Source organism: Hyperoodon ampullatus (assembly GCF_949752795.1).
Source record: "Hyperoodon ampullatus genome assembly, chromosome: 13".
Lineage (NCBI taxonomy): Eukaryota > Metazoa > Chordata > Mammalia > Artiodactyla > Ziphiidae > Hyperoodon > Hyperoodon ampullatus.
The window spans coordinates 41,064,221-41,085,365 of NC_136926.1; the positions used below are offsets into that span (position 1 = coordinate 41,064,221).

Genomic DNA, 21,145 nt, shown 5'->3' on the forward strand with positions numbered 1-21,145 from the left:
ACCCTTGTCCCCAGCAGAGAGCCCACATTCTTCTTAGACAGGGACTGAGATAAATTCCATATGATTTAGCAGGCAGATTTTAGTTACATCTAGATTTCATCGCTAATGTGTTTGGGATCTTATAACCTCTCCTTAGCCACCACTGGTTTCTGTGACTGTTTCAGACGTTACGTATGTGAAGTGGACTCTGGAGTGCTGTCTCTCTGGGGCTGGTGGTGTTAAATAACATACTTTCTTTTCCTTCTGTTCTGCCTTTTTATTTCTCCCAGCTAGTGGTGGTTGCCCCGTCACTGCTTCTTTCCCTGAACTAATCCATCTAACATTCCGCTCTGTCTGCCTGATTACTAAAAGGTCAAAAGAGGATCTCGGTTGCTGAGGGAGTGTGTTTTCACTGAACCTTTAATTGTAAGTGATTTTAATTTATTGGCTGACTTGCCTGTGTTCATCTTCCGCAGAGTTAGTCACTTGGTGTTTGTTGAGTGGGTGTGAATGTGTGTGTATATGAGTGTGTGTGTGTGTGTGTGGTTTCACTACAAGCTCAGTAGTGAAACTGGAATGCCATCACTGTTTGGCTAACATTTCTTTTAACCAGCTGTCTCTTCTATACTTTATGGGTTTTGGGTATTTTTCAGAATGAAGTAAGGATCGTGTTGAATGTGGGGAAGTCAAGTCTCTCCTTGTTTTGGGTTGTTCTGAGATATATTAACCCTGGAGCTGAAGCAGTATCTGGCCGTGTAACTATTTATCCATCCTGGGCTAAGGCAGGTGAGTAAATTTTCAAGCCTCTTTTGGATAAAGAAGTGATTAATTAGTGAAACATTTTCTCTAATTTTCACAGAGTTGATCTTTAGAAAACACGAAGCCTGGGATATAGTCTGATTGAGACACAGATGCCCTGTCCTTTGTACCTTTTCAACCTCTAAATGTTCTGAGTATTTAAATTTTACTGTTAAATTTGTTATTAACTGTCATAAAAGAAATCAGCGTAACAACCTATGTACCTTGGCTGAACCCCATGGGTTATGATATCACCACAGGGCAAAGCTAATTTATAACTCATTCAGGTAAAGTGGGTGTCACCTTTGTGGTGTTACTTGAGAGCCCCTGGCCTACTGCCCTAAATTCTCCCATTGTTTCAGGCAAACCAAGTAATTCAAGGAGAAATAGGTGAGGACAGGAATTCTTAAGTTGAATGGGGTAAAGCATAAAGCCCAAGAGAGCTCCAGGGAGGAATATGCCAACCTCATTCAGGGGTGAGGGATTCCTGAGGGCAGACGAGGAGCCGCAGTCAGAGGGCAGATCTCACCACAGTCAGGGATGAGGCCTGGAAGTCTGCTCTGCAAGGAGTGAGGGCTTCCACTAGTCCAGGAACAGACTACTGGGAATTCCACAAGGACACAAAATGGCGCCAGTAGAAATCTAATTTAGGTGCGAAATTTAAGCGCCTTCGTTTAGTATCCATGGCAGAGTCGGACTTGGGGAAGAAATGATGTACCCAGTTGTGTCAGCCAAGCTTGTAAGGCTGGAGGCTGATTAGACAGTAACTACTAGGAAGAACTGGCAAGCTTGCTTTATCATTTACAGAGTACTTTGGCACCCATTTCCTCACATGATAAGAACTTTGTGAAACCGAAGAAGGTTGAGGAGGGAAACAGCTGAGAGGCGTAGTAAATTTTCTAAGCACACAGCTGCTCTTTGTAGACAAGACCCAATCTTCAGACCCCAAGCCCTTTCTTTTTTTTCTTTTTTTTTTTTTTAACATCTTTATTGGAGTATAATTGCTTTACAATGGTGTGTTAGTTTCGGCTTTATAACAAAGTGAATCAGTTATACATATACATATGTTCCCATATCTCTTCCCTCTTGCATCTCCCTCCCTCCCACCCTCCCTATCCCACCCCTCTAGGTGGTCACAAAGCACCGAACTGATCTCTCTGTGCTATGCGGCTGCTTCCCACTATCTATTTTACGTTTGGTAGTGTATATATGTCCATGCTGCTCTTTCACTTTGTCACAGCTTACCCTTCCCCCTCCCCATATCCTCAAGTCCATTCTCTAGTAGGTCTGTGTCTTTATTCCCGTCCTGCCCCTAGGTTCTTCATGACCTTTTTTTTTTTCTCTTAGATTCCATATATATGTGTTAGCATACGGTATTTGTTTTTCTCTTTCTGACTTACTTCACTCTGTATGACAGACTCTAGGTCCATCCACCTCACTATCAAATAACTCAATTTCGTTTCTTTTTATGGCTGAGTAATATTCCATTGTATATATGGGCCACATTTTCTTTATCCATTCATCTGTTGATGGACGCCCAAACCCTTTCTAATGGACCCACTGCCTCCCAGGGGACAATGCCATCAGCAATTTGCCCTCCGTTAACTCAGACAGGTTTGTTTTCTTGTTCTCTGGGACACCTTTCCTAAGCCCCCATGTCTGAGTCAGGAGCCCAGTTGTGTATTTATTCCTTAGTAACCTATGCCTCCTCCCAGATGCCACTGTCCACGCTGTACCGTATTTTCTTCTGGTCTGCAACCCACCACCTCCCCTGTCCCCACTGTCAGGGAGCAAAGGCCATGCTGGCTGTGTTCACTGCCTGGTCCCCAGAACCTAGTTCCAGCCCTGACACATAGTGGGCCCCGTAGATGTTTGTAGAACAGGAGAGTGAATGCAGGTATTTGGAGTAAACATTTCTTCTAAAGAAGAAGCCTCCATTGGACTCTGATGCAACAGTTTTGTTTCTGAACCTTCTACAGAAGGTCCTCTGTTTGTTTAATGCAGAAGAAAACATTGCATCCTGAAAACAAAAGAAAACCGAAACTTTTTCTTATTTCAAAATGATTGCCTGTTCTTCAACAGAAATCAAAAAAATTTTAATTACATATAAACAAAAAAGGAAAAAAATAGTTTAATATCTAATGTAATATACTGAATACTTACTATGTGCAAAGAACTTTTCTAAGCAGTTTACATGTCTTAATATACTTTATAAATTTAAAGATTACAATCCCAGCATAGATAGCCACTGCTAACATCTTATCAGTGATATCTTTCTAGTCTATTTTATACATAGATATATGCATTCATGCAATTGTTGAAAATAAGATCAGTAAATCTGATCAGTTCATATGATCAGTAAACTATCTGAAACCTTTTAAGATGTCAACTGAATGTTCAAAGCTGAGTATCTAAAGTCAGAACACTGGCTGCTAGAAAAATGCCCTAAGCAATTCTTTTTATTTCTGATAGATGCTGCTCAAAGCAAAGAGACCATCTTTCAGCCGAATAAGGAGCCGGCCTTTGTCACCGTACCCGGAAATGGTTTTGCAGATCCATTTTCAATTGTACCAGGAACATGGATCGCTTGTATTAAGGCGGAAGGAGTCCTCCTGGTAAGAGATGGTTCTGAGGGGAGATTCTTCCCCTCTTAGAGAGGGTCCATCCACAGTGACCCACAGTGACCAGAAGATAGAAAAATCATAGCTGGTTCCCTTTTAGACACAGGAACCTATGGTGACATTTGCCCTCACATGACATAATGACATAGGAGCCAACTTAAAATAGCTTTTATATTCTTCCAGCCAACTTCTCACAGGCTAAAAAAAAAGAAATTTTTTACTCAGAATGACTCAAAGATATTAAAATAAATGCACAACCTTTATGGGCGTATGTCCCAGCCTTTCAAAAGTTTCTTTGGGATTTTTCATCATGAATCAGAAGGGCAGTAAGAAAAAAATTAACCTCTCTGGGAACTGTTCACAATGAATCAGAAGGAGCTAGAGGAAGAGAAGATCCTAACATGAGTGAAGTTCTTGGTGGTGAAAAGCGAAGGGAGAGACGAAGAGCCAGTGCCTCTCTGTGACATGCTTCCTGCCTCCTTCTGCCTTGACTGTGGCAGTAGCATCATCAAACAGATTGCCTTGGACAAAGAACTCTTCATCAGGGAAAGGGCTGTGTCCTCGCGCATTAATAGAATAGCCAGAGAGGCCAGGGGAGTTGTAGGGATGAAACCTGCTATTTCAGGTACCCCTCTTTGATGTCTGCTTTCACTTATAGCAAGGTCTTTTCAAAATCGTCTTTGGCAATACTTGGTTTCATGCACTCAGAGTGGAAAACAGAAAGCTTTTCCTTCTGGCACAACTCTTTTGATTGGCTAAATGAGCAGATATCAGGCAAGTCCCTTAACTCCAAGTCTGCCCCATACAGTAGAGACCATGCTTATCCATGTAGGTCCTTTCCAAATCTGAGATCTTATAATGTGAAGGTTTAAGCTGTTCATTCAGTCCCTATTTTTCTTGCACTTCTTGGTAGAAAGGTTTGTTGCTTTACTAAAGTTTCTGAATGTTTCACAGATATTAGACATGAGGAAGAGGAAAATTCCATTGAGTCCAGTAACAAGGCACAAAGTTGGACTAATGGAAAGAAGAAGTTCATGGTAAAATTACTGCATAGGCATGAAAGAGTGTTCATGACCTTTAGCCACTGCAGTTGTGTCATAATTCATATGTATGCTTCCATATTATGATCTCATTTTCTCTAAAAATATTTTATTGAGCACTTATTATCAACCTTTACTGTTTTAGCATCTTTGGGACCATAAAGTAATGAGGAGATATGGTCCCAACCAAAAGAAGCTTACTAATAGAGCAATAGCCATTTAAAAATTAATATTAGAGAAATGTAAATCAAAACTGTAATGAGGTATCACCTCACACCTGTCAGAATGGCCATTATTAAAAAGTCTACAAATAACAAATGCTGAAAAGGGTGTGGAGAAAAGGGAGCCCTTGTACTCTGTTGGTTGGAATGTAAATTGATGCAGCCGCTATGGAAAACAGTATGGAGGTTCCTTAAAAAAACAAAAATAGAGTTGCCATATGATCCAGAAATTCCACTCCTGGGCATATATCCAGAGAAAACTCTAATTTGAAAAGATACATGCACCCCAATGTTCCTAACAGCATTATTTACAATAGCCAGGACATGGAGGGAACCTAAATGTCGATTGACAGATGTATGGATAAAGAAGATGTGGTATATATATATATATACACATATATATTTTTTTCAATGGAATACTACTCAGCCATAAAAAAGAATTGAAATAATGCCATTTGCAGCAACACAGATGGACCTAGAGATTATCATACTAAGTGAAGTAAGTTGGAAAGAGAAAGACAAATACCATATGGTATAACTTATGTGTGGAATCTAAAATATGATACAAAGGAACTTATTTACAAAAGAGAAACAGACTCACAGACATAGAAAACTTTATGGTCACCAAAGGGGAAAGGGGGTGGGGGAAGGATAAATGAGGAGTTTGGGATCAACAGATACAAGCTACAGTATATAAAATAGATAAACAGCAAGGTCCTACTGTATAGCACAGGGAACCATATTCAGTATCTTGTAGTAAACCGTAATGGAAAAGAATATGAAAAAGAATATATCAATACACATATGAATCACTTTGCTCTACACCAGCGACTAACACAACACTGTAAATCAACTATACTTCAATTAAAAATTTTTTTTAATTAAATTAAACCCCACTCAGATAGAAGCCTGCTGAGCCCCTACTTTTCCTCTCCTGTACAGTCTCCTCCTCTCTGCTGTAGACATATTGAGGGCTGTGAAGAGACAAAAGCCTCATGGCCCGTGTACAAGTCTCTCACTACTGTGGCAAGCATTCCCTCCCTTCTTCCCTCGGCAGACAGTCAGTGATGCCAGGATTTGCAGAAGCCCAAACTCTGCCCTTTCCGGAAGAGCTGCTTCTGAATTCCCGCTGTGGGCTCCACGTGGCACCCTCAGTGGAAGATGTTCTTCCTCTCCTGACCTAGGACAGGCAGTGGGCCAGTTTCACGCTATGATTTACCAGGATCGCAAAACATCACTTTTTTACACGAAACCAGGAGAGCGTTGCTCTGGTGTGGGAATAAAAAGCCAGAATACATGACCCTACAGCTCAGGGTTCTATAGGGATGAAGGCAACCAGCATGTCAAAGGAATGTCTCATCAATTGACAGGTTATTATTGTCTTTATTTCTGAATTTATTAACAACCCAGAAGAACCGGTAAAACGTCCCCTGAGATTTGAAAATAAAAATGTTTGCCTAAGGCGCTTATCTCCAATGCTTGAAGCTCCTGTGAGAGGTTGCTTTGTGTGTTCCGGTGAATCAGGGGGCGGAACAAAGCAGTTGATGCGGACAGTTTAACTAGAGTGCTTCACTTGGTTATTATTAGTTTAGCTAGTATGTGTAGCTATTTTATTACTAACGTACGGCCACCCTCCTAATGAGTAATCGTCCTTTCGGTCTTTATTTCCTAGGACTACCTGGTGCTGCTCCCCAGGGACTACTATGAGGCTCCCTCACTGCAGCTGTCGGTCACAGAGCCGTGCGCCGACGTAGGCCCTCCCCGAGAGAAGTTAGTATGGGCAGCGGGTGCATTGTCGGGGGCCTCTAACTCAGGAGCCTTGGGTGCAAGGATTTTCAATAGGCTTCAGGGTCACGACTGAACAGAGTGCTCTGGTTAATTCCTTAATTGTGGTTTTTCTCTGTGGCAGTGACTGTCTTTTGTGTAAGATTCACAAAGTACTTTGCACACAGTTTCTGGCAAGTAAGAGTGACTCACCCTCTCGCATGAGGAAGTGGCGACGCATGCCCAAGTAATACCCTCAGGGTCATGCATCCGGTGAGGGGAAGCGCTTAAAATGGTATCTAGGTTTGTGGACCTTTGCTTCTCCCATTCCTCATGCAGATGAAAATGGACCATCCGATTCCTGTAGTAAGCACTTAGTAAGAGTTTGTTGAAGAATGATGAGTGAATGAATGAAAGACGGAAAGGATAAGAGCACCGGGGATGCACTGTGATGTTCTGTGTTCTGTTCTCGGTCGTAACTGTCGTGTTTTATTGTTGTTGTTGAAGTTGCTTGCTTTACCAGCACTTGCCAGTGACCCGATTCCCCTGTGCCCTGGCTTCTGAGGCCAGACACTTCCTGCTTGACGGGGAGCCAAGACCCTTGGCAGTGAGGCAGCCCACCCCTGAACACCCAGTCATGGCGGACCTCAGTGGGAGAGAGGTGGGGCAACCTTTTCTTTACTGTCAAAACTATTATTACTTCCCAGTCCGTCTGCTGAAAACCCTTGGCTGTAATTGCTTCTCACATTCAGGGGAACCTGGAAGACTTCCTCAGAGGTGTTAATTAAAGGTGTGCTGAGTTCTCTGGTTCGGGCTGGGGCTGGGTGGTCCAGCGCACTGACCCATGAGAGGGCTAGTCTCTGAGCACATTCTGCAGCAGATGTGCTGGGGAACATGGACGACCACAGAATCCTTTCCTTCTGATCCTCTGGGCTTATAAGGGGGCATCCTGTTCTGTCTGATTCAGGGCAAGATCTCTCTACAAGGCTTCCAGAAATTACACAGCTTACCCTAAAAGGATACAATGCTCCCTGACTGTTCATCCCCTCAGGCTAGGTGATTTGTAGCAGCTGAATTCCTTGAGCTCATAATCTGGAACTGCTACTCCCAAAGGGACCTCCTTCATGGCTCAGAGGACCGGTTAGTACAGATCTTGGCATTACTTTCCTTCCGGGAGTTCTCTGAGCCTCAAAACAATTTAAGACTACACTGTTTTAAGATTGAGTTAGAAGTATTGTGTATCAACAATTAGAACTCATTACCTGAAAACGAAGACACTGAAAAGAAAACTTCCTCCACAATATTTCCATTCCTTACTTTCTACAATGTTCTCTGTTTCGTACCCTTGAGGAAAATGTTTATTTGGGGGATTAAATCTGTGGAATGAAAATATATATGGTATTCTCACTGACCGTTTAGATGTGTACCTTTTTGTAAACTACATTCCTAACATTTTCAAGGTAGAAGTTATAGGATTTTAAGGATATTTCTTAAATTTAGTCTTCATTTCATTTTATTTTATTTGAGTTTTTATTTTACAAAAATATATACTTGTTATAAAAAGTAAAACAATATGCATAAAGAAAAACGAAGCGATCTTACTTCCTCTCCATTCTAATATTCAGTCCACTGTCTCTCTCCCTACCCATGCTCTGTGTGTATACAGATGCATATACATGCCTACGCATATATACAAACATGTGTGTGTGTGCGTGAGCATGCGTGTGTGTGTGTGTTCCCCACACAGCAGGGAGGTACAGTTGGGAAGGGCTGATCTCCAAGAAGTGATGCTGATGATTCATCAGGGCTGTCCCTACCTCTGACTTAGCCCAGAGCTACAGCACTGAGCTATTCTATTTGCATGATGCACAAAACTAAGCCCTGGGCTGTCCAGTTTTATTTAACGGTCATTTTTACTGTTTTATCTGAGTGCTTACAGACCTGTGCTGTCTGATGCAGTAGCCACTAGCCCCATGTGGCTATATACATTTAAATTAATTAATCTTAAGTAAAGCTAAAAATTCAGTTCCGTGGTTGCACTAATCACATTTCAAGTGCTCAGTAATCATATATGTCTAGTCATCACCCTGTTGGACAGCACAGATTACAGAATATTTTGCCATCACAGAAAGCTCTATTGCACAGCATTAATAGATCACTGTGCTAAAACTGAGAGACAAATGGAGTTAGAAGAGGTCTTAGGAATCGTCTGATTTCCCTTCCTGTGAAAGAATTCTTTCTACATTATCCTTGTCAGATATTTATTCATTTATCCTCTGTTGAATACTTAAATTGATGGGGGACTCACTTCGTCTAGAGGTAGCCTAATCCAGTACCTGTGGTACCTTCTGATTCCCAGCTCTTTGGATGCAACCTTCTTTTCCTTTCCTAAACCTTTTGGCATCATCTTTTTATTTTTTTGTATTCTGAAATTTCATAAGGATGTGCCTTGTTATAGGTAGTTTCAGCCAGTGTGCTGGGCTCTCGGCAGACCCTTTTAGCCTAGAAACTTCTCTGGGAAACTTTCTTGAGTTATTTCTTTGATAATTTATTTCTTTATCTTTCGTCTACCTTTCCAATCTCTTTATCTAGTTTTATGTTTTGGGAGATTTCCTAGATTTTTTTCCAACCCCAACCCCAACTCAACCCTACACACACACACACACACACACACACACACACACACACTTAGGTTCCAACTTTCTTTGGTCTGTTCAATTAGTTAACATCCATTTGCTTTCTAGCTTCCAAACTTTTGTATATCTCTGGTCTGTTCTTTTCCTTTTCTCAATTCTCTTTTCTTTGTGGGTTTATGATTCAAAAAATATTTACTCTTATTTTTGTGGATTTCTGAGAGGGAGGATCAATAAATATGTGTGCTAAATCCAGTATGTTTAACCATAAGTTCTAAGATGGACTTCTATTTGTGATATTCTGAAGTTTTATTATGATATGTTTAGGTGCAGATTTATTTTTGTTTATTAGTTTAATACTCAAAGTGCACTTTCAATATGAAGAGTCATGTCTTTCATCCTGGGAAATTATCAGTTAGTATCTCTACAGATATTACTTTGCTGCTTGTCCTTACATCTTCTTTTCTGAAAGTCAGACTGGAAGAATGTTGGAGCCTCTCAATCTGTCTCCAGACTGCTCTTTCGTATTTTTATATCTCTTTGGCTCTTTGTGATGCTTTCTTGATGACATCCTCAAGACTCTGTTAGAATACATGAATGCTCTGTTTCACTATCTCCAGTCTAGATTTTATTCAGCCTACCAATTCCATGTAATTTGTACTTTTAGTCTCAAAAAATTTCTCATTGGCTCTTTCTCATATTTACTTTTTCTTGTTTCTCTGCTGCCAATTTTTATTTCATAGCTTCATTTGCTTTTCAAAGAGGAGTTACTCTATTGATCTTTTTGAATATCTGAACACCCTTGGAGCAAGGTATATTTCAGAATTCAGAATTTTTAAGGTATTAAAAAGATAAAATGATACACACATGCATAACATCCATAGTGGGGTCCGGGACAGCACCTTGTAATCAAACAGGTTAATATTTCTCCAATGAAAAGCATGAGTAGGCACACCAAGGGAGATACATGAAGACTATATACATGGACTTATATCAGTTCAGGTCAGATTTTGCCACCAAGTGCTGCCTGGTTAGGGTTAGGTTAGGTTTTGCCATCAAATGAGTTACAAAAACAGGATTTCCTTTTCAGATTTTGGGGGTTCCAGATAAGGGACCAGTATACTTATTTTAAAGCCTTTGTCAGACTGTTTCATAAAGTTCATTTCATCTGAAGTGAACTCATCTTCAGTTGATGATATTGTTGCCTGTCTTTTTTTTTTTTTTTTTTTTTTGGGGGGGGTACGCGGACCTCTCACTGTTGTGGCCTCTCCCGTTGTGGAGCACAGGCTCCCGACGCGCAGGCTCAGCGGCCATGGCTCACGGGCCCAGCCGCTCTGCGTCATGTGGGATCTTCCCGGACCGGGCACGAACCCATGTCCCCTGCATCAGCAGGCGGACTCTCAACCACTGCGCCACCAGGGAAGCCCTGCCTGTCTTTCTTAACATTAGATTTCTTTATGTTGTGGAGGCTTATTTTGTTTGCTTATTGGCTTACTTTGAATGAGAGGTTCTTTTTTATCTTCTCTGTCTTTCTCCACATCTATCTCAGCCTAGTAGTTTTGCAGTGTCTGTCTGGTCCTCTGTACCCTTAGCCCAGAGTGAGACATTATGATGTGCCAACCTCTATTATTGTGATACTGGGGATAGTACAGATTCAGACACTGAGCCAGTGGGTGCTTAACTCAGTTCTTGGTCATGAAGCCTCATCTTTGATCTTTGGTTCCCAAATTCCACAGTTTTTTATAAAGTTGAAACCCAGGTGGCAGATTTTCAGCAATTTTTTCCAGCTTTTCATGATTTGAAGGAACCCTCATCCTTTGGCTTCAAAAAATGAGCCTGGATCTGGCCACTGTCTCATATGAAGCATTTTTAATTCTCCTTACTCTGCATATGCTGAACTGCTGACCCAAACAGCCTGCTTCCAGACCTGAAGGACAAGAGGACCATGCTATTTGAAGTTTTTCTTTTACTTATGTTCCATTATCTGTCTACTTTTAATCCCAAACATAATTTTTGTTTTTCTATTAAAACATTTTATCCATGGTTGCTGTGTCTTGGAGCAGATCGGGTACAGCAAATGTGAATTCCTGTGCCATCTGAATTGGAAGCCACCCTACATTTTAAAAAGTGCTAAATTCTATCCTATTTTGATTAAAACCCTCCTTCCCCCTCCCACAATCCTTCAGCCACTCCTCCATAACTCTTCACCCCTTCAAAACCAAGAATTGTCTAGACTCACGATTTCTAATTGTTTACCTTCTACTCACACCTCAAATCACACCACTCTGGCTTTCACCTCCCACTCCATTAATTCTTTTCTTTTTTTTTTTTGGCCAAGGTTTCCAATGATACCCTTGTTGCTAAATCCCATGGATATTTTTCAGTCTTCATCTATTCATCTATTTAACTTCTCAGCAGCTTTCAATACTTGTTGAATACTCCTTCCATTTAAAAACACTCTCAGGACTTCCCTGGTGGTCCAGTGGTTGAGAATCCATCTTGAACAGCAGGGGATGCCGGTTCAGTCCCTGATCGGGGAACGAAGATCCCATGTGCTGCGGGGCAAGCAACTAGACAGCCCGCAACTAGAGAGCCTGTATGCCACAACTAAGACCAGATGCAGCCAAAAACAAACAAACCAACCAAAAAAACCACTCTCTTGCCTTGTTTTCCAGAATTTAAGAGTAGTCTGGGCCTCTTCCTGCCTCTCCGGCCGCCTCCTCAAAATATCATTTGCAGACTTATCCTCCTCTGTCTAGCCATTAAATGTTAGAATTTGTTGAGGCTCAGTCTTAGCCCTTGTCTTTTTTTTTTTTAATATTTGTTTATTTATTTGGCTGTGTCAGGTCTTAGTTGCGGCACATGGGCTCTGTAATTGCTGCATGGGGGCTCTGTAGTTGCGGCACACGGGCTCTCTAGTTGTGGCACATGGTCTTAGTTGCCCCGCGGCATGTGGGATCTTAGTTCCCCAACCAGGAATTGAACTGGCATCCCCTGCATTGCAAGATGGATTCTCAACCACTGGACCACCAGGGAAGTCCCCTTAGCCCTTGTCTTTTTATGCTGTAGTCTGTCCCTAAGCAGTCTCCTCCATGTCTGTCATGTTAGGTACCAACTCTACACAGATAACTCCCAAATTGGTATGTCCAGTCACACCTCCCCTTTTATATGCAGAGTAGCACAGCCAACTTCCTTCTTGACATTACCTCTTAGATATCTCAGAGGGATCTCAAATTCCATTTTAGTGTTCCTACCTAAGTAAATGGCACCACCATCCATCTAAATGCACAAACCAGATTTCTCAGGGTCATGCATGACTTCTTCCATTCTCTCCCCCACCAAAGCCAACCCATTCCTGAGTGTACTCCCCAAACTTTTTAAAATAATCCCCACTTCTCTCCATCTGTCTTTCTTGCCCAATACCCCGCCATCTTTCATAAAGATCTCTGTTGTAACCTCCCCATTAGCTCACTCACATCAGCTTCTGCTTATTGCATCTCTCACCTCATTCTCCATACTGTAGTCAGCATGCTCATTGTGATAGAAGTACCTAATCATCACTGACTTTCTCACCCCACCCTCACACATACACAGTTGGAACGTTACAATAACATCTTATTGCTCTTAGGATAGAGACAAAAATTTGTAATGTCCTCTAAGGTTGCCCCTTTTACCTCCCAATTTTATCATACCTCCTCTTGCTCTCTGTTCCTTGTCACTGTGGCCTACCTTCAGTCACTTGGACGTACATTATAGGCTACCTTTATGTCGTAGGCTGTTCCCTATGCCTGAATGCTTTTCCCTCCCCTCTTGGTCTGGCTGTCTGTTCCTTGTCCTCCAGCACTCAGCTTGGTTGTTGCTTCTTCAGGGAAGTCTTCCCCTCCCCCCTCATCTTCCTGACTAGCTTCAGAGCATTTGTCATACATGTAATTTCACATTGCATTTGTCCAGTTATCTAATTATTTGATTAAAGTCTGTCTGAGGGCAGAGACCGGATCTGTCTTGTTTACCATTGCATGTCCATCACTTTGCTGGTGGTCAAACATAGAGTAGGTGTTTAGTAAGTATATGTTGACCAAATCATTTTGAATCCTTACTTTGACATCAGGCAGGTTAGTTATCCCTCTTAGCTTTGTGTAAGCAACAGATTTGATACACCCACCTTTAATGTCTTTACCCTGAGACACTGATAACTAGGTGAAGACAGTTTTGTGCCATAAAATGGGAACGATCCCTCCAGAGTGACACTGGTTTCATTAAAGTTCCCTTTTTCAAAGATAATAACTGATAACAAATAGCGACAGTAGGGTTTCTGTTTTCCATCATTTACATCTTTTGTCTGACTTGTCAAAACCCATTACCATCAAATACATTCAAAACCCTTCCAACAAGTCTTCCAAAAATCAACCCATAGGACTCAGAGTAGGAAGAGTAATAGAAATTTATAATAGAGTGCTATGATAGAACTGGCAGCCAATGATAACTCCTGGGAGAAAGCTCATCATTGGCCTGTGTGTGTTTCATGGTGGGGTGAAGACAGACAAGCCCTGGTTTGGAGGTGCCCAGGGGAGAGATGCTGGCAATAACCTCCCCACATGGACCAATGGCAGCATCATATTTCACTGTAAAACACAGAGTGGAAAAGTGGTATGGATAATCCACATTTTCTCCCTGAGGGAAGTCTTTCTATATTTAAGTGATAGAAAAATCACTGTGGAAAATAGCAGTTGTGGGCTTCAGAGCTGTACAGAAGGAACAGTAAATGTGAATTTCCTGAAGGCACGGGATAAGAGGATTTTAATTAAGTGTAGTGAAGCTTGTCTGGGCCTGCGCTTATGGGCTGAAGTGGGTTAAACTGCTAAGGAGTGTAGTTCTAATATTGGCTCAGGCATTAAATATGCACATACACTTTGATCCAGCAATTCTAATTCCCCTTCTAGGAATCTTACAGAAATACTAGCATAAGGATATAAATATAGATATAGATTCAGATATATCCATAGATATATAGATATAGATAGATGATCATATAGCCTTATATGTTTTAGGAAAAATTAGAGACAACCTAAGTGTCTATCCATAGGGGATTAGTTAAATAAATGATTTTACATTCATACTATGGAATGGTAGGCAGCCATTAGAAAAATGAAGTATATCTGTATGTACTGGTATAGACACACTAAATACTACTGAGTAAAAAAGAAGTCGTGGCAAAAAGCAAGAACCAGAGTTGTAATCATCGTTTATATAGTGCTTACAACATGCAGATACAGTTTTAAGAGCTCTTCACATATTAACTCACTTAATCCTCATAATCTTCAGAGGTGGGTACTATGTTATCCTCATTTTTACCCAGGGGGATACTGAGGCATACAGATGTTAAGTAACTTGCTCAAGGTCACACAGCTGGAGGCACAGTGATTCCAGACTGCATGCTCCTAACCACTAGGCAATGTCAGGGGTGGATGTGCTTTATCTGTAGAGGGCCAGGTAGTAAGTATTTTCAGTTTTGTGGCCCATATGGACCCTGTCGCAACTACTCAGCTCTGCTGTGATGGTACGAAAGCATCCATGTTTGCCTACAGATTTTCTTTAAAAAATAAAGTACATATGTGTGCATTGTGCATTTTCAGATGTAGAAAATGGTTTGGAAGTATGAAAACCAAGCTATTATTAGTCATCATCTCAGGAGAGGGGTGTGTGTATCACTTTACATTATTTGCATTCATACAAGTCATTATTTGCATTCATAAAAGTCTCTTTTAATCAAAGAACAGTTAAAGAGCTTCAAGGCATACTTTCATTTCTTTTATCTCCCATTGGAAATTTCTTTTTTTTTTTTTTTTTTGCGGTACGCGGGCCTCTCACTGTTGTGGCCTCTCCCATTGCGGAGCACAGGCTCCGGATGCACAGGCTCAGCGGCCATGGCTCACGGGCCCAGCCGCTCCGCGGCATATGGGATCCTCCCAGACCGGGGCACGAACCCGTATCCCCTGCATTGGCAGGCGGACTCTCAACCACTGCGCCACCAGGGAGGCCCGGAAATTCCTTTTTACTTCAAGTTTTGGAGGATCTTTGGCCTTGGGAAACAAGGCAAATATATGGGTAGAAGGAGTAGAGACTAGGGTCGCCAGATTTAGACAATAAAAATACCAGATGCCCCAATAAATTTGAATTGCAGTTCAACTATAATTGTGTGTTTCTTATCTGCATTTCAAACTTAACGGAGCGTCCTGTATTTTATTGGGCATCCCTACCTACAGGACCACATTTCTTAGTCTGATGACATATAAAACTCTTCCTGGGGTCTGCTCAGCCCCAGTTTCACTGTTGCCTATGGAAACGCATCCAGTACGTCTCACATCTGTCCACTTGGGCTCTCCGACAGGTGGAGCTGCGCCTGCAGCTACGGGTCCCGAGGGTCGGCCACTACGTGGTCGTGGTCGAGTATGCCACGGAAGCAGACCAGCTGTCTGAGGCCGACGTGCACGTGCAGGGCCCCGGGGCTGACCTGGCAGGCCGGGTGAACATCTACAGCTGCAAATACAGGTAACCATCCTGCCTGGGTGAGTCCTCTGTAACTGGACAGGCAGGAGGTCAGCTGTGGGGACTTTAGTTTTTATCTAACTTGGAAAGTTGTTTCCTTTTGGAGGCTGAGCTTGAAAACCAGCCGGGGAGTAGTTGTGCGACCCAGCATCTTCCCCAGTGTGGTATCAGAAGGCTTCTCCCTAGGCAGTACCTTGAAAATCTTGCATTTTCTTGAAAAGCTATATGTTCTACTTACCATTTTGGCTCAGATTCACATGAAGCAGCACAACCTTTTTGCTTTACTCTGTGTCACCCTATGGGGGGCAGTGAACCCAGGGCTCTCCCCTCAAACACCGTGTAGAGTACATGGGTGCCTGGCACATTCTCCACTACTCCTGCCTTCACAACACGCCCTTCAGAACTGGGGATCATTAATGTTTGATGATCGTCAGGTGAAAAATAATTTGACAAAGGAATCTCAGATTCACCCTGACAAAGTTCATCTCTTCCAAGAGCGCTGACAAAGGTTTATTAAAAATTGTTTTCTTTGCATAATGTTTAAAGATGTATGCAAATGTTCAGAGTATACTTTAATTAAAGAATCAGTGCAAGGGATGTTTCCCCATGAAATTAATTGTAGAATAAATGGCACTGGAAGGCAGAGGCTCCTGAGAGGGCAGGGGGCGATAACTACAGTGAACCCTCCCAATTCTTGGCCAAGACCTTGAACATTTTATAACCTCTATGTTTATGTGCTTTTTGTCAAACCCAAGATGACTTGAGGTAGTTGGACATTTTCCCTGTTTTTCAAATAAAAGAACTTATGAAAAATATTACTTTTGGTAGCTTAGAATGGAAAATTTTATGAGACTTGATGAAATGGTTATTAAATTAATATCACACTCTTGGCAACCCTACAAAATAAACTGTGAAAGTTTCTTTTCAAAACCTTAAAAAATCTAATCTTCCCTTTTCTCTGGGATAATGATTAAAAAAAGAAACAAAGAACGTAATTATATATGCATTTTTAATAGGAACACCAGATGGCCCAGAAAAGCTCCCTAGAATGTTCTGTCATTTTCTAAAAATACTAGTTTCCTCTATAGGTGACATCAGCCACCACTGGGATGTACACTCACCCCCTGAGTCCTGGAGACTGTTGGCCACAGGGCCTAGGGCATGGCTTCTCCATACCCCATCCATCCAAACCCACCCTCCAGTTCAGCTATCTGACCCCTTCCACCTTGCAGATCAGGGCTTGATCCCTGCTCCACAGGGTACAAAGTGGAGATGGCCCAGCAAACAGGAGGAAACATTCTTAATGACCTTCATGACTCTTGACTATCTCAGAAGAGGCTGAGACTATCTATGCCAAGCAGAGGAGTGATTTCAAAACTAAAGAAAGAAAGAACACCCTTCCAGGGTTCTGCAAGCCATAAGCATTGTTTCAGGACCTTTGTCTGAATGGTGTTTTAAGGAGAGAAGTACCTGATATTCTGCAGATCATTTGGACTTTGGACGTAGTGACAACACCAAAGTTCTCAATCATTAGATTTCCAAGACAATACTGCATTAGACTAGGAATTACTATTATTGTATTTCACCACTCCTAGGGAAGTCCCATGGTATCTTTTCACTTGTCTAAAATATGTCCTTTTTCTCTACTTTGCATGTCATGTGGATAAGTGAAAATGACCAGGCTGCAAGTAATAGAGTCCAAAAATATGATGCACTTGGAAAATATTTGACCCATAAAAACCTATTTCAATGACAGACCCTTTCAACATGGCAGCTTCTCCTGCTGAGGTTTGAACCTTTCCCAGCATTTCTCAAGTGAGGTCTAACTATGTTGTTATAAAACAATATCCCAACAGAAAAGTAGTGGTGCTCGTAGGAACACCGCTTTCCAAAATAGTGCTGTGATAACTGATAAATCTGATCTGCCGTCCATAAGAGAGGCGATCACTAATGATCCAATCAATCCAGTTATTACTGTTAGTCTACTCTTAGTAAGAACTGAATAGAGGATAAAACTCAATCTAAGGGAGTCACTTAATATAATCACTTGATATATTTAACTCCCAGAGTTATGGTTGAATCCAATAGAAATGCATTTTAATTGACACATGTATTCACACCCACACACATGCACAAAAGGGAAAAGAAAACAGCTATTTATTGAGTTTCTAATGTATGCCACAAACCATGGATCTTTATACGCTATCTCATTTTAATTCTCAGCTCAAAAGTATTGCATTAATTATTTCAAACGTTTTGCAGAGATGGTCATTTTCTTTTAGTATGTCTCTAGTTCCAAATTATATTTATAGACCGAAAAGTTGCTACTTTAGAGGATGAAGTCAGAAGCATTCCTCACATAATACTTACTTTATGGGTTTTACTACGAGGCTGTATTCTTTAGTTCAAAATCTTACTTTAAACGTTCCTGAGCTCTGTATGTCCTCTGATGCCGTGGAGGGAAGGAGCGCCACTGGTAGAATGAGGAAGGAGCATTAGGAGAAACAGACCGAGCTTCTAAAGGCAAACTCGGGGCTTCTCAGCCTCATTACTGACGCGGCATGAGATGGTCATTGTGAGGTCAGTAGGCAACTTTAATCTCCAACAGTACCAATGATATCGGTAAATTTCCAAGAAGGCTGTGTCTTAGACATCAGACATTACTGGCCCTGGGGCTCTTTCTCCAGATGACCAAACCAAGTATTATAAAGCTGGGTGGAGAAGGTGCGCAAGGCCGTCAGCCCTGAGAGGTGCAACTCAGAGCACAGTGGGAAGGTTCTTTTTCCCCTGCTGATCATGGGCCGCATCCCTCCTAAGCTCCACCTCCAGGGAAATTCATTGTCAGTGGCCTGGTTGACAACAGGAGAAACTGAAGCGCAATCAGCAACCCCACAGGGCATAAAGTGAGGGAAACCAGGGGAGTAAGGTTAAGGAAACTGTTTCCTCTTGTAGCGTCCTCTGCCGGAGCGCTGTGACCGACAGCAGGAGTCGCCTTGCTGTGTACGAGCTGTTAGAAGATGCAGACGTTTGGCTCAAAGCACGGATGGCTCGATTCCTTCTGGTACGCTTCTGTTTTGACCACTGAATTTTAGAAGTATTTTTATTGGTAACCATGTATATTTTTAAAAGCTTATTAAAGTTTTGGCTGGGTTTGTGTTACATCTATAAAGTTAACCTGCAGAGAATTGCCAGTGTTATGATGTTTATTTTCCCATCTAGAAATCTGTTTTGCCTCTTCATTTGTTGGAGCCTTTTCTATAGCATCCAATAAAGTTTAGTCATCAAATTTGAACACATTTCACAAAACGCCATTTCATTCATTTGTATTTGTTGTTACTATTAGGAACGAACTATCTTTTGTTGTTATATTTCCTAGTTTATTTTTATTGCTGGTGTATAGAAATGCCATTAGTTACTGTTTATTTTCTTTCCACTTTACTATTTTATTATGTCTATTAGCTTCTTGGCAGATTCCTTCAGAATTTTCAAGGTTGTAATCACCTGGTATTTTTTTTCATTGAGACCATTGTTACTCAATTCCAAGAAGAGTATTTTCAATTAATTAGATATATACTATTAAGAGTTAAAATGCCAGCTTTGGCAGATTAAATACCCTTTTAATAGCATAACTTAAATATTGAAAATTGTGATAAACAGAGGCAGTGGGATCTGGGCTATGAAGGAGTGGTCAGGTTTACAGTAAATATCTCAGGGAACATAAGATTATCTAAGCATGAAGCAACTTCCTGATACTGCTAATATTAAGCATGTATCACTCTGGGAAATGCCAGGCCAGCCTGTTCTAATATGTTTTAGTTATTCGTGCTTGACAGTATTAAAAATGTTGAGCTTTCTCTTAAGAACTATCTGGAGTTTAGTTTTTAATCATTATTATATAAACTATATAATTTAAGACTTTTTAAAATGATGACTAAACATAATAAGTCAAGTGAATCTTAACCTCTTCATTTTTGGAAATTATAATGGGGCTGAACGTCCTTCTTTTAAGCATAAGTTTGCCCTTTCTGAAATAGTCAGATGTCATTCAGAGTCAAGGCTGACTGGAAAATAAGCTCCATGAAAGCAGGAATGTGTCCATCTTGGTCTTGCAGAATCCCACCGTCCCAGTGCCTAGCATATAGTAGTTGTTCAATTAAAATTTTGTTGTTACCGAATAGCTTTGTGATCAAGCTGGTAATCGTTTTGATTTAAAATAAAAGGTATGGGCTTCCCTGGTGGCGCAGTGGTTGAGAGTCCGCCTGCCGATGCAGGGGACACGGGTTCGTGCCCCGGTCCGGGAAGATCCCACATGCCGCGGAGCGGCTAGGCCCGTGAGCCATGGCCGCTGATCCTGCGCACCCGGAGCCTGTGCTCCACAACGGGAGAGGCCACAGCAGTGAGAGGCCCGCGTACCACAAAAATAAATAAATAAAATAAAATAAAATAAAATAAAATAAAAGGTATTAAGTTAATGACTGAATTTCTTGTGTGACTCAGAAACTAGCTCTGGACACAGAGCCCAAATGTGCCTGAGATAAAGTCATCCTCTATTGAGAAGGATTGTTTGTAGCAGGAGCAACCCTCTTTCTGAACAGCAGGCTCCCTGGTTGCCCACCACATCCCTGCCTCTCCCTGCCAAGGGGTCTGAAGAACCAGCATCGGCCCAAGGCAGGAGAGAAAAAACTGTCAAAAGTCACTGACAGAGAGTTGTTTTTGAACTTTCACATGATTTTATTTATTCGTATAATTATTCCAAGAGCAATTTAGTCAGTGATCCTGCATAATAGTAAAAAGGATTTGTTGGACGTAATGATGCCAGAGGGAGTGCTCTCCTATGATTTTTACTGCTTTACAATAATAGTTATAATTCCTCTGGATGAATTCTTAACGACTTTTTGTTGTTGTTGTTGTTGGGTCTTCGTTGCTGCGTGCAGACTTTTCTCTAGCTGCGGGCGTGCAGGCTTAAGTAATTGTGGCGCACGGTCTTAGTTGCTCCACAGCATGTGGGATCCTCCTGGACCAGGGCTTGAACCCATGTCCCCTGCATTGGCAGGCAGATTCTTAACCACTGCACCACCAGGGAAGCCCTCAACAGCTTTTTAAAAGAATGTGTTTGGCTATAACCTTGACTTTGCTGATAACTGGGTTGTACCTTCTTGTATTTGCTCAACAGCATCAAATTTGTATCATACCCACTGAAGAATTCTCAGTGGAATATTTGAGACCTCATGTCAAATGCATTGCCAGTTATGGGAGATTTGTTAATGAAAGGTAATGTGTTTCCTTCCTTTATCCCTTGTTTGTGCTGAGTGATACCTAATGCTTTTAAGGCTGTAGATTTATATTTGACTTCAGAAGTGATCACAGGCCAAGGTGCTAAAGGCTGGTGATGCATTAAAAAAAAAAAAAGAGCTAAATCATTCATCCCAGCAATCTTTCCAGAATTCCATTATATCAGGAAGCTGACACAGTAGCAACTGGGGGAAATGTTTAAGCCTCACCCTTGAGGGCAGTTACTCTGAAGTTCTATTCTGAGCCTTCGT

The 21,145-nt window shown here is 41.5% G+C and overlaps 1 protein-coding gene across 2 annotated transcripts in view; it reads left to right on the plus strand.

Annotated features, from left to right (window-relative positions):
* The window catches only part of LAMA3 (laminin subunit alpha 3), a gene marked incomplete at its 5' end in the record, with an annotated part of 254,689 nt that overhangs the window by 121,631 nt on the left and 111,913 nt on the right, over nt 1–21,145 (plus strand). For both annotated transcript variants that reach the window (XM_079717942.1, XM_079717943.1), the window contains 7 exons: nt 633–765; nt 3,250–3,392; nt 6,332–6,429; nt 6,931–7,084; nt 15,445–15,605; nt 18,555–18,663; nt 20,776–20,873. In XM_079717942.1, the coding sequence (XP_079574068.1) occupies nt 633–765; nt 3,250–3,392; nt 6,332–6,429; nt 6,931–7,084; nt 15,445–15,605; nt 18,555–18,663; nt 20,776–20,873 (896 nt within the window). The remainder of the gene's footprint in view (nt 1–632; nt 766–3,249; nt 3,393–6,331; nt 6,430–6,930; nt 7,085–15,444; nt 15,606–18,554; nt 18,664–20,775; nt 20,874–21,145) is intronic.